Below are 12,561 nucleotides of genomic sequence, written 5' to 3'. Positions count from 1 at the left end.
AGACTCATCACGGTTTGATTTGCATTTCCCTGATGACTAATGATGTTGAGTACCCTTTTATGTGCTTGTTTTTTTTTTTTTTTTTTAAGATTTTATTCATGAGAGACACACAGAGAGAGGCAGAGGCACAGGCAGAGGGAGAAGTAGGCCCCCTGCAGGGAGCTCAATGTGGGACTCAATCCTGGGACTCCGGGGTCAACCACTGAGCCGCCCAGGCATCCCTGTGTGTTTGTTGTATCCAGAATATGTAAAGAACTCTCAATGGGCATTAAAAAAAAAAAAAAATGGGTAGAAATCTGAATTAGCATTTCTCCAAAGAAGATAGAGAGCCAACAAGTCCTTAATCGATCCATGATTTGCAAACCTATTCTCTCATTCTGTGATTGTCTTTTCACTTTCTTGATGGTATCATTTGTAGCACAAAAGTCTTTAAATTTTTAAAAGATTTTGTTTGTTTATCTGACAGCGGGAGAGAGCGCACAGAGGGAGCAGCAGACTCCCCACGGAGCAGGGAGCCCAATGCAGGACTCGATCCCAGGACCCCGGGATCACTAACCACCAGGTGCTCCAAAAGTGTTTAATTTGGATCAAGTCCAGTTCATCTGTTTTTCTTCCGTTGCTCATGTTTCTAGTGTCGGGTCTAGGAATCCATGGCCAGATTCAGGGTCATGAAACTATACCCTATGTTTTCTTCTAAGTTTTACAGCTTTAGCTCTTATGTTTAGGACTTTGAAACATACTGAGTTAACTTGTGTGTGTGGTGTGAGGCAGGGGTCCAGCTTCCTTCTTTTGTGTATGTGCAGCTGTCCTGGCCCCGTTTGCTGGGAAGACTGTCTTTCCCCAGTGAACGGGTCTGGTGCCCCTGTTGTAAGGATCTGGAGGGCAGAGAATGTGCTGGTCACTCTTGTGTCCCTTTCACCTGGTAAATTGCCTGGCATGTATTTGACACTCATTTTGTTTCAGGAAATATTTATTTGAACACATCACCGTCTGCAAGCGTACATCTCCAAGAACTGGTGAAGGCTGCAAGGGCCCTACATGTTGACTCTGGTGCACAGCACAGCGCACTGAGAGGGCTGCGGGCCAGCCTGGCATCTGCACCGTGTCTTAGTCCCCCTCACGTGTCCCTCTGCCTCTGCCATCACGCAGCTCCTTCTCACTAGCCCACCTTGATGCTGCTGCCAGTCTGTCACCTGCAGTGTCCCAAGCCCTCCTGGCAGCACAGCCCACAGAGACAGTTTGAGCAGTTTCTTGTCAGGTGCCTGGAGACTGAGCGTCCTTGCACCGTGCAGACTCTCTGTCCATGTGCACAGACAGCCCCAGCCCAGGGGTGAGGTGTGTCCCCTGTCCCCAGCCTGCCTGGCGGAGGCCTGGATGGAGGAGCCGACCACTGGGCCAGCCTCGGCTCTGCTGTGTCTCCCTCACAGGGGAGGGAGGGCTTGTTCCCTCTGCACAGGGGTCCACCTCCTTGCTCTGGGCAGGGGTCCACCTCCTGTGTGCATTCTCTACCCACTGGCTCCCCAACAGTCTGTCTGGGTTCAATGCTGTACCCCAGGGGTGACCAGAACATTCTTCCAAAAAAGCGGGGTTTCTACCCACGCACACACAGGAGTGCGCCAAAAAAGGAACAGATGCTATTCTTTGTTTAGAAAGAATTATAGCTATTAAATTTGCTTGAAAATGCTTCTTTAGGGCTTAGAATGTTCAGTTCAGTGCTTTCTCAGCTTCTGCGCCAGAACAGTCCTTCCGTTGGGAGCATCTGGACTTTGTTCTGGTCAAATCCAGCTCTGTGATCCAGGATAGAAAAACAACACAGCTATGTGAGGAGGTGGGATGCAGGTACCTCACTGTGCCTTGTGGGTGCCCCACCGGGGGGGCAGCTGCCTGTCCGTGCGGGGAGCGCCAGGGCTGAGCACACGGCCAAGCTTCCATTCCCACCTCCAGCGGCGTCTCACTGGCCTGGGGGTCTGTGCCCTGTCCCCTGTGGGCCTGTCCCTCTCCCAGCTTCTCAGGTCCCCTTGCCTGTCATCTTGCTGTGTCTCAGCCCCTGGGGAGCGCCCAGCCTGACCTTGGGGCGGGTTCCTGCCTGGCTTTCCAGAAGTCTCCATCCTTGTTCTCTGTAGATCAGCTTGAGTGAGATCATGTCAGCCCTGCCCAGAGCTGCTCTTGTGACTTCTCTCTTCACTTGAGCAAGACCGCAGTTCCTGCCCTGGCCCCCAGGCCCCTGCCCCTAGGCCTCTGCCTCCAGGCATCTTCTTGGGGTCTCCCTCTCTGCCTGGGGCAGAGAGAGTCCATGGTCTCTCAGTGCAAAAACTGAACACTAGCAGGCAGGCCAGGATGAGGAGTAAGCAGTGTTGCTGTGCACAGCTCCGGGGAGAGCAGGTCGGGGCCCTCTGGCAGTTGGCCTGTACCCCTGGGACCCACCTCTGGCCTCTGCAGGGTTCTGTACCCCCTGCCGGGGCTCCTGCACAGCAGGGCTGTGAGAAAGAGTTCCAGAGAGCGAACAACTCAAGTGTCTGTCAGCAGTAGAACTGATCAAAAATGTGTGACAGAGGCATCTGGCGGGCTTCTCGGTGGAACATGAAACTCTCGATCTCGGGGTCTTTGGGCCCCATGTTGGGTGTAGAAATTGCTTAAATAAACTCAAAACAAAACAAAACAACAACACTGTGTAACAGGAGCACCTGGTGGCCCAGGTGGTAAAGCATTTGCCTTCAGCTCAGGTCCTGATCCTGGGGCCCTGGGATCGAGTCCCACGTTGGGCTCCCTGTGGGGGATGGGGGGGGCTGCTTCTCCCTCTGCCTCTGCCCTCCCCTGCTGGTGCGCTCTGGCTCACTTGCTCTCGTTCTGTTAGATAAATAAATAAAATATTAAAAAACAAAACACCAAGTAACAGGTTTGCCCAGTGAAGGACGAGAGCTTAAGCAGGTGGCAGGTGAGAGCGTCAGTGTCAGTTGCAAGTGAAGGAACAAAACACACCAAAAAAATAGTGTTATCGGGTGAATATGATTAAGAAATACACCTAAATTACTTTGTTTAGAGTTATCTTCAAAGGCAGAGAAACTATAGAGGCAAGGAGGCAGTGGTCCTAAAACTCGGGACAGTGGTGTCTTCATGGTGAACAGAGGTGTGGGTGTTGGATGCTGCCTAGTTTTCTTTCTTGGGGAGCGATGGCTGTGCCCGTGGTAAGTCATAATTGCTCATGACGGTATTTCTATGTGCTATGCTTCTGTGTACGTGATAGGTCATGATTTATTTTTTAAAAGAATAAATATACCATTTACGATAGTGTGTATGAAGCCTCAGAATAAATCTGACAAGATGTCCACGCCCTTTGAAGGACCCCTGGATGAGTGCGTGCCCCATGGTGCGGGTGGATGCGTGTCTGATCCTCCCGGGGTAGACCGCGTGGGCATGTGGATGGCCGATTCTGAAGTTTGTAGCGGGGAGGAGGGCCAGGAATAGCCAGGACACGCCTGAGGAGGACGCGGAGCAGGGGCTTCGGAAATCGGATCATACACCGCTGTCGTGAGGACAACAGGGTGCTGGACCACCTCAGCTGGGCCACAGAGCCCACGGCGCCCTCGGACACGGGCCCCCTGGACATGGCCCCTTGGACCTTGGCCTCTGGACACGGGAGCTCAGACACTGCCCCTTGGATGCGGGCCCCAGACTTGAGCCCGCGGGCCCCGGACTTGAGCCCTTGGACGCGGGCCCTGGACTTGAGCCCTCGGACACAGGCCCCCAGACATGGGTCTTCAGACACGGCCCCTTGGATATGGGCCCTGGACATGGGAGCTTGGACACGGGAGCTTGGACATGGGCCCCTGGACTCGAGCCCTTGGATACAGGCCCTCGGACATGGGAGCCCGGACACGGCCCCTGGGACACAGGCCCCCTGGACACAGCTTCTTGGACACTGGCACTCAGACACCGTCCCCTGGACACCAGAGCTCAGACACGAGCTCAGACATGGGCCCTCAGACCCCGGCGCTGGGAAAGGGGCCTCGGGACATGGATGCTCGGACAAGGCCCCCCAACACGCCCCCAGAACGGATGCTTGGACATGGGTCCGTGGCGGAGGGCAGTGTCTTGAGACACCCAGTTACCCGTGTGGGGAAATGAAATTTTACACAGTAAACAGAAGCCCAGATAGAAGCAACTTCAACATGACGTCAAGTGTAAAACTGACAAGGTGATTTCAAAGAAGATCGTTTTGACCTAGAAGGAGGGAAGATTCCTTAAACGAGGTGGAAGGAATCCGGACAGTAAGTGGGAATTCAACTACGTTAAAATCAAAACTTCAGCAAAAAACCAAAAGGCACCGTGGAGTGGAGACACATGGTGAGACCTTGGCCACGAGGGTGAGTGGGAAGGAGAGGTGCGCCTCCCGCTGCCCCCCTGCCCGCTGCTCAGCACCCGGCAAGGGGCAGGGCTCGGGGGGACGCAGAAGCGGCGGTGTCCGTCCCGGACCAGCGGGGTCCGCGGATGCGCGGGATGGACACGAGGGATGTCCCGGGGGCGCTTCCCCCTCCCGGGGAGAGAGGGTGCCGCTGGGTGCAGCCGTGGCCCCGCCCCCAGCACCTCCAACCTGCCCTCTAAGCCCCGCCCCATCACGGCCCCGCCCTCCAAGCCCCGCCCCGGTCCCCGCCCGGCCCCCACGGAGGTCCTGTGGCCGTTCTCGGCTCTTCCTAAATCTGAACTTGGGTCGTCGGCTGTGGGCTGCCCGTGCCCCGGGATGCGCGAACGTGGTGGCGGGGCCTTCGGGGCCTGGGGAGGAGGCGGCCCCCGTGGAGTCGGTGCCCGGTGCCCCCCGGCGAGGAGCGTGGGCTGCGGGGAGGGGCTCTCGGGACCGCGGGCTGTGTCGCCGCCCCAGGGCGATTCCAAACCAAGAGTTGGAGACGTGGAAGGGAAAGGGGGTGGCGAGCAGCCCCCGGCGGCCCAGCTCCAGTGCAGGCCACTTGGCTCCGAGAGGGGTTCGTGGTCTGGGGGCCACGTGGGGGGGCGGGGTGGGGAGGGGTCCTAGGGCCCCTGGCTAGGGCCGTGCCCCCCCAGTCCCGTGCCCCGTGCCCCCCATGCCCTCCTTGCTCCCTGTGCCCCGGCTGCCCCGGCATCGGGATGGCCGCTGCCCACTCCTCCCAACACGGAGCTCAGCCTTAGCACCTTCCATGCCTGCTCCTGGGGCGCTTTGCTTCTCGGCGAGGCCTGGTTCTGGCCCGCAGGGATGCCCGCTGCCCCCTGCCCCCCGCGCTCCTCCTCACCCCGCTGCTCAAGCCTTGGCCTGGGACTCCGGGGCCCACGGGGCCCTGCCCATGCCCCCGCCACGCCCGGCCGCAGACTCGCTGTGCTTGGTGTCCTAACACCGGCCTCGCTGCGCTGCACCAGGCGCTGGTGACAGAGGGACTCGGGCTTCCAGGAGCAGCTGCTGACCTTGAAGGAGGACCCAGAGCCTCAGAGCTGCTGGGAGCAGATGGCGAGTGAGGGGCTGGTCCCTCTCCCTCCAGCGGGGGCGGCCAGAGCAGGTCTGGTCCCCGGGGCCGGGCCTGTGGTGCTGACACTCGTCCATCACAGGGTCAGGAGCAGCAGAAGGACCGACGACGGGCACAGAGCCTCACACGGCTCAGCAGCCTGTGGCATTTCAGGGTTGTTGTTTGGGACGCCCGGGTGGCTCAGCGGTTGGGCACCTGCCTTTGGCTCAGGTCCTGATCCCAGGATCTGGGATGGAGTCCTGCATCGGGGTCCCCTCAGGGAGCCTGCTTCTCTCTCTGCCTGTGTCTCTGCCTCTCTCTCAGTCTCTAATAAATAAATAAATCTTTAAAACAATAAATAAAGGGTTGTTGTTTGTGGAAACTTGGAGGCAGAAAAAGAATATGCTGGGTGTCAGCCAGACATATCCTGATAGCAGACGTATCAGCATTAGTATTGTCTTGTTCTGGGCAGCCCCGGAGGCACAGCAGTTTAGTGCCACCTGCAGCCCAGGGTGTGATCCTGGAGACCCGGGATCGAGTCCCACGTCAGGCTCCTTGCATGGAGCCTGCTTTTCCCTCTGCCTGTGTCTCTGCCCCCCCCCCCCCCGCCTCTCGTGAATAAATAAATCTTTAAAAAAAAGAAAAAAGGATTCTCTTGTTCTGAGTAGATTTAGTTTTCATTAAAAACCTTAGTGGGGTGGGGATGCCTGGGGTTAGTTGAGCATCCGACCCTCAGTTTTGGCTTGAGTTGTGGTCTCAGGGTCGTGAGCTCCAGCCCCATGTTGGATTCTGCACACAGCAGGGAAACTACCTGGGATTCTCTCTCCCCTCCCCGAGTCCCTCCCCTCCCCATGCTCATCCTCTCGGTATCTCTCTAAGATAAGTGAATAGCGGTGTCTGGGTGGCTGAGTGCCATTAAGCGTCCGCCTTCAGCCCAGGTTAGGATCCACGGGGTCCTGGGATCGAGCCCCACATCAGGCTCCCTGCCCAGCAAGGAACCTGCTTCTTCTCCCTCTGCCCCTCCCCTGCATATGCTCTCTTGCTCTCTCTCTCTCTCAAATACATAAATAAAAACTTTTAAAAAACTTAGTGGGATGGAAACTGTGTCTTTGGGGTAGGAGGTACCCTGAGCGCCCCGGGGAGGAAATGGCCCCAGAGCTGGGCCCTGTAAAGACGGCGCCATCTGTTCCTCCTACAGGCAGGCAGGACATGGTGGCCTCGGTGGTCAGGGCATCCTGTAGGACACAGGTTCCTCTGAGGACAGGACGCTAGAGCCTGCAGAGGCCAGAGGAGGTGTTCGGTCAGGACGCCCCAGAGCTCCTGGACACCGGGCGGTGATGAGCATGGGGAAGATCAGCAGTGGGACTTCACTGTGGCCTGGTTTTATTGTCCAAGTGATAGAACTTCTTGCCTTTGGAGCCAGGAGGTGTAGGAAAGGCTTGATGCTGGGTCAGAAGGTCTAAATCACCCCTTCCCCAGGCAGGTGGACTGTGCAGCGGCTGGGGACACAGGACAAACCACGGGGTGGGCAGGATCTGCTCCATGGGGTTGGCAGTGGGGCCAAGGTTGCGGGAGCCCCTTGTTCCCAGAGGCCAGCGCCCCGACCCTGCTAACGCTCCTCTTGCTGTTTTTCAGGCTGGAGTGGGTGGAGATCATCGAGCCGCGCACCCGCGAACGCATGTATGCCAACCTGGTCACTGGTGAGTGCGTGTGGGACCCTCCTACCGGAGTCCGCATCAAGCGCACCAGCGAGAACCAGTGGTGGGAGCTGTTTGACCCCAACACATCTCGCTTCTACTACTACAATGCTACCACCCAGCGCACCGTGTGGCACCGGCCACAGGACTGTGACATCATCCCCCTGGCCAAGCTGCAGACCCTGAAGCAGAACACCGAGTCACCCCGTGCCTCTGCAGAAAACAGCCCCGGGAGGGGCAGCAGCGTCAGCCGTGAGGGGAGCACCAGCTCCTCCCTGGAGCCGGAGCTGGATGTCAGCGAGAAGGCACAGGAGCCTTCAGGGCGGGCTAGCCGCCAGGCCACTTTTGGGGCTCTGCAGGAAGAAAGCGGCAGGTGAGGCAGTCGGGTGACCCTGGAGTGATGGGTGGGGCCTGAACCTCATGCAAGTAGTGGCCTATACCAGCTCCCACCCCTGCCCCCCAAACGCTCTCATTTCTGTTTGGCAGGAGCCCCTGTTGACCACGAGGAGGGCGGCCTCTAGGGGGACAGCAGATGGGCCTACTTTCCACTTTTCCTACTTTCACCTTTCCCAGACAGGGCTGTTAGGAGGCATCTGGGGCTGGACGGTCCCTGGCGAATGGCCATGAGGTCGTTTGGTTCTGTCCACTGTGGGAAACGTGAATGTGGCATGGGGCCCCACCAGAGGCAGACCTCCCAGAAGTACCCCGTACCCCAGGTGCCCCACACCTGGCAGGCACTGCTCCAGGGCTCAGTGCTCAGGGAGTCCAGAAGGAGTGGCTGGTCAGGAAGGTGCTAGGATGGGGTGTGCCTTGGTGACACAAGGTGACATGAAGCCAGGGAGGGTGTAGGGACACTCATCGGCCGGGAGGCCAGGCAGGAACAGGATAGCAGGGATGGGGAGGGTGGGGTCAGGGGTGGGGCAGGCTGGATTTCCCTCAGGGACAGTGGAAACCACGAAGTGACTAAACCTGGCTTATGGTCCTGTTAAGGGACGTCCAGGGGTCGAGGATGCAAACAGGGCAGGCTGGCGGCGTCAGTGGCACTTGGAAGTGCTGTTCTGTGTGGCGCAGTCGGGTGGGCGTGCTGGTGGTTGTAGGGGGCTGGGGGACTGGACAGCTGGCTGTGGTGTTCCTAGATGGGTTGGGGCAGATGGGGCAGGTCCAGGGGTGGGATCCGTGTGGATGCTGCTACTGGGGAGGCATGCTGCTTTTCCTCTCAGGGCTCTTCCAGCTGCGTTGGGAATTACACTGACATGAGACAGATCAATAGTAGGAAAAAAGTAGTTTCTTTTCGTGCTCCAAGGTCCAATGATGAAATTGAGACCCCAGGAAGTGGCCAAGGCGCATAGTTATTATACCTCTTAGACAAAGAGACAACAGATTTGTGAGGAGCTGACAGGGTAAAGACAACAGACCTTTGGAGCTTTACTTAGGGATCCTAAGCCGAGGCTGGGCGGAGGTACTGTGCCTGCACAAGATCTGTTTCTCCGGCTTTCTCAGCTGTGAGGTCCCTCCCTCTGGTGAGAAGGGTGTCTCTTTACTTCTTAGGGCAGGGAGGGTGTTTTCACGTGGAAGGGTTACTTCAGCTTTCAGGGGACAGAGGGGCATCTGATGACCTTGCTCCAGTGGTTTCCCAAGCGGCTGCAATGCAAAATAATCAGTTTGCTGCTGTGGCACCTTTTGGGGTGGCCTGGCCTGGGCCCCTACGTTGCACACACACCTCTGGTCTGACACACACCAGAGGTCAGAGGCCAGAGAGGCAGGGGCTGGGTGGGCCTGAGGAGACCGACCTTCCCGTGGTGAGCACCAGGAGAGAGCACAGCGGGGCTCGGGCTCTGCCTCTGGCTTCCTGCGGGGCCGGACCGTGCTGTGCCACGCTGGTTGGCCCTCCTGCAGGCCCTCTGGCCCAGCAGATTCGATGGCCTCTGGGCTCGGCAGGTGCAGCCTCACGTGGACTGTGATGATTTTGAATTCTTATCCTATTGGTTGCTGACTCGTCTCTGTGATTAGATGGGGAGATCGGAATTTTTTGTAGGATTCTGTTGACAGACGTGTCTGTCACCCACACTCTGGGGCCAGAATTTCCACAAGAAGCCCTGTTTGGATTTGGATTAGAATTATGTTGTGTTTATTAAATTTGGGGGAAATAGGCATCTCTGTTAAATTGTCTTCTCCCACTTTAAGACAACATGTGTTAAAATATCTTGGCATAGGACTTGCATATTTTTTAAGGTTTATTTCCAGGTGCTTTATCTATTTTATATCAGAAGTCTTGTCTTATGATCATTCCTGTTACACACACATCGGTTCTTACGTCCCAGTCTTGCTGATCTAGCACCAGCACCTGGCCTTGTCCCGGGGCCGCTGTCCTTGTAACGCTATGACGCTGCAGGTGCAGGAGGTCCCCCTTCTATTGCCAGACTTTTTATTATGAGCGGATGTTGCAAAAAAAAAAAAAAAAAAAAAAAAAGAAAGAATGGATGTCGCATTTTATGGAGTCTGTTGGTGTCAATGTTGTAGGTTGAACTGTCCGTGTGTTCCCCACCCCCACCCCCCGCAGATATGTTGGAATCCTAAGCCCCCAGGAGCTCAGGCCGAGTGCGGTTGAGAGCAGGCCCCAGGCAGCCGGCCTGGCTGGTTGCAGTGAGGCCCCAGCACGGTAGGCCGAGCCCTCCGCAGGGAGGACGGGCGTCCCGCTGGGACAGAGACGCACGGAGAGGCCCGACGGTGGCGGCGGAGACGGCCTGGCACCCCAGCCCGGGGCGCCCAGGGTGGCGGCCCCTCCAGCAGCGGGAGCAAGGCCTGGGACACCCCGAGCCTCTGAGCCTCCGAGCCTCCAGGAGGGGCCGCCCCACCCGCCCCGCCCGCCCCGAGCTTGGACCTTTGGCCTCTGGGCCTGGGAGGAGCAGGAGCTTCTGTTGTTTTAAGCTGTGGCGTGGGGCGCTTGGCGACAGGTGCCCCCGGCCCCTTCTCAGTCGGCATTTAATTCTGTTTCTCCCATTTCTAAAATACTCTATATTATTTTCAAAATAGATTCAGATTGCTAATATTTTTTTTAAAGTATTTATTTATTTGAGAGAGTGCAGGGGGCAGAAGGAAAGGGAGAAGCAAATTCCCCGCTGCGCAGGGAGCCCGACGCAGGGCCCGATCTCACGACCCCAAGATCATGACCTGAGCTGAATCCAGGAGTCTGAGGCTTAACCGACTGAGCCCCTCAGACGCCCTGAGTATTTTCTGATTTCAATTATGATTTCTTCTTTGACTTATTTGTAACTTAGAAACGTCTTAATTACTAAAACTCTAGGTTATTTTTCATTCTTGTTCTTCATTGCCACCTTAATTTCACGTTGGTCAGAAAGCATGGGTTTCGAAAACGAAAACGGTTTCGTTTTTTGTTGTTGAGACTTACTTTGTGGCTTAAATCCTGAATTTTGTAATTTTTTATGACTATTTTCAAAAATAATTTCTTTTCCCTGTTTGTTAGGTCTGAGGTTTTCTGTGTGTTCATTAGATCAAATCTCTTATATCAGGCAGGTTTCGTACCAATCTTTTGTCTGCGTGATGTATCATTTCTGACAAGGTAGCGTCTCCTACTGGATCAGTAGCATTTGTCTGTCTCTCCTGTTAATCCGTCCGTCACTGCTTCCTCTGTATTGAAGCTGTGGGTTGGTGGCACAAGAATTTAGGGCTGTTACGCTTTCCTAGGGAATGGCCGCTTCCGTCATCGTGCAGTCGTCCCGTTGATCCCCATGTTTTTGTCTCCTAGTCGGCTTGATATTCACGTAGCACTGCTGTTCTCTTTGGTGGGCATTGGCTGCTTAATATCTTTCCCCAAACTGCAGTCCTTTCCTTATACTTTGAGTGTGTCTCTTATAAATAATGCAGAGCTGTTGGGTTTACTTGTCACCAGTTCTGAACACCTGTCTCTGGTTTGGCAGGACCATTGCCATTCTGTTTACTTAGATCACTGACACAGCCAAAGGATTGAGTTTATCATCTTTGTGTCCTCTGAGGTACACGCTGTTCACGGCCGCCCTCCTCTCCTTTGGTTGTCCCGACACCACTCCCTCCATGTGACCTGGCGTGTGTCTTGCAGTTCACATGTGCTCTTGTGATGTACGGGCCATAGGCCGGGTGCCTTCTTCAGGGGGTGCTGCTCTTCCAACTGTGGGATGGCCCTGCAGCTCCAGTTTGGGTGCTGCCCCTGCACCTCCCCACTAAGGGCCTGGGGGGGTGGGTCTGGGGGTCTGTTCTGTGTGGCTGCCAGAGGATCTCAGCCCTGGGCTCCGTGGTGGGTGGTGTTTTGCTGGTGCATTCATTTTCATTTCCTCTTTGCCATTGATTCTTATTCTCTCTTCATGAGAGAAAACCATTTGAGTTTTCTCTTCTATTTGTTGCTTATGTTTTTTTTTATGTATTTTCTCCCTGGAGTTGTTGGCTTACTTTCTGTGTTAGTTTGCAGGAGTTCCTAGTATATTCCTAATATCAATTCCTCATTGCTTTTGGTAGATGTTATGAGTATTCTGTCTTCTGTCACCTGACTGCTAACTGGTCCCTGTGTCCTTGATTTTGATGCGACGAAGTTTATCACTCTTTCTTCCTTGTGGTTTGTGCTTTTATTTTTTATTTATTTATTATTTTTATTTTTTTAAAAGATTTTATTTATTCATTCGTGAGAAACAGAGAGAGAGAGAGAGAGAGAGAGAGAGAAAGGCAGAGACACAGGCAGAGGGAGAAGCAGGCTCCATGCAGGGAGCCTGACGTGGGACTTGATCCCGGGTCTCCAGGATCACACCCTGGGCCGAAGGCAGACACTAAACCGCTGAGCCACCCGGGCTGCCCGGTTTATGCTTTTAATGTTTTGTTTTTAAAAGTTTTTCCTTGGCCTAAATCCAAAGATATTCCCTTACATGTCTTGCATTCACCTTATAGTTTTATTTTCACATTAAAGCCTGAATCTGGAGTTATTTCCTGGGAGGCAGGAAGGATATGCTTTCATCTCCTAAACTGCCCACTGCTGCCCTGGGCCACAGTAGTGCCTGCACATCTGCTTGCATCAGCGCCCCGACCCCTGGAAGCCCCCTCTCCTCTTCGTCATTAAGACCATCTTAGCTGGTTGTGTGCCTTCCTTCATCATGTAAATGCTGCAGAAGATCCGAGCGGCATTTTCTTTCTTTTTTTTAAGGTTTTATTTATTCATGAGAGACACAGAGAGGCAGAGACACAGGCAGAGGGAAAAGCAGGCTCCATGCAGGGAGCCCGACGTGGAACTCGATCCCGGGACCCCGGGGTCATGCCCTGGGCTGAAGGTGGCGCTAAACAGCTGAGCCACCCGGGCTGCCCCGAGCGACGTTTTCGCTGATCTACTGACTTGCATTTTGAGGAGTGCTGACCCT

The 12,561-nt window shown here is 55.3% G+C and overlaps 1 protein-coding gene across 4 annotated transcripts in view; it reads left to right on the top strand.

Annotated features, from left to right (window-relative positions):
* ARHGAP39 (Rho GTPase activating protein 39) overlaps positions 1-12,561 on the top strand; it is a 90,153-nt gene that overhangs the window by 47,378 nt on the left and 30,214 nt on the right. For all 4 annotated transcript variants that reach the window (XR_007401775.1, XR_007401776.1, XM_025450643.3 and 1 more), the window contains exon 3: positions 7,104-7,538. Coding sequence is in view for 2 of the 4 variants with exons in the window: in XM_025450643.3 (XP_025306428.3) it covers positions 7,104-7,538 (435 nt within the window). In the remaining 2 variants the exon portion in view is untranslated. The remainder of the gene's footprint in view (positions 1-7,103; positions 7,539-12,561) is intronic.

Source organism: Canis lupus, chromosome 13 (assembly GCF_003254725.2).
Source record: "Canis lupus dingo isolate Sandy chromosome 13, ASM325472v2, whole genome shotgun sequence".
In the NCBI taxonomy this organism is placed as follows: domain Eukaryota; kingdom Metazoa; phylum Chordata; class Mammalia; order Carnivora; family Canidae; genus Canis; species Canis lupus.
The sequence above is the reverse complement of the archived record's forward strand: the minus strand, read 5'-3'. Positions and strand labels throughout refer to the sequence as shown.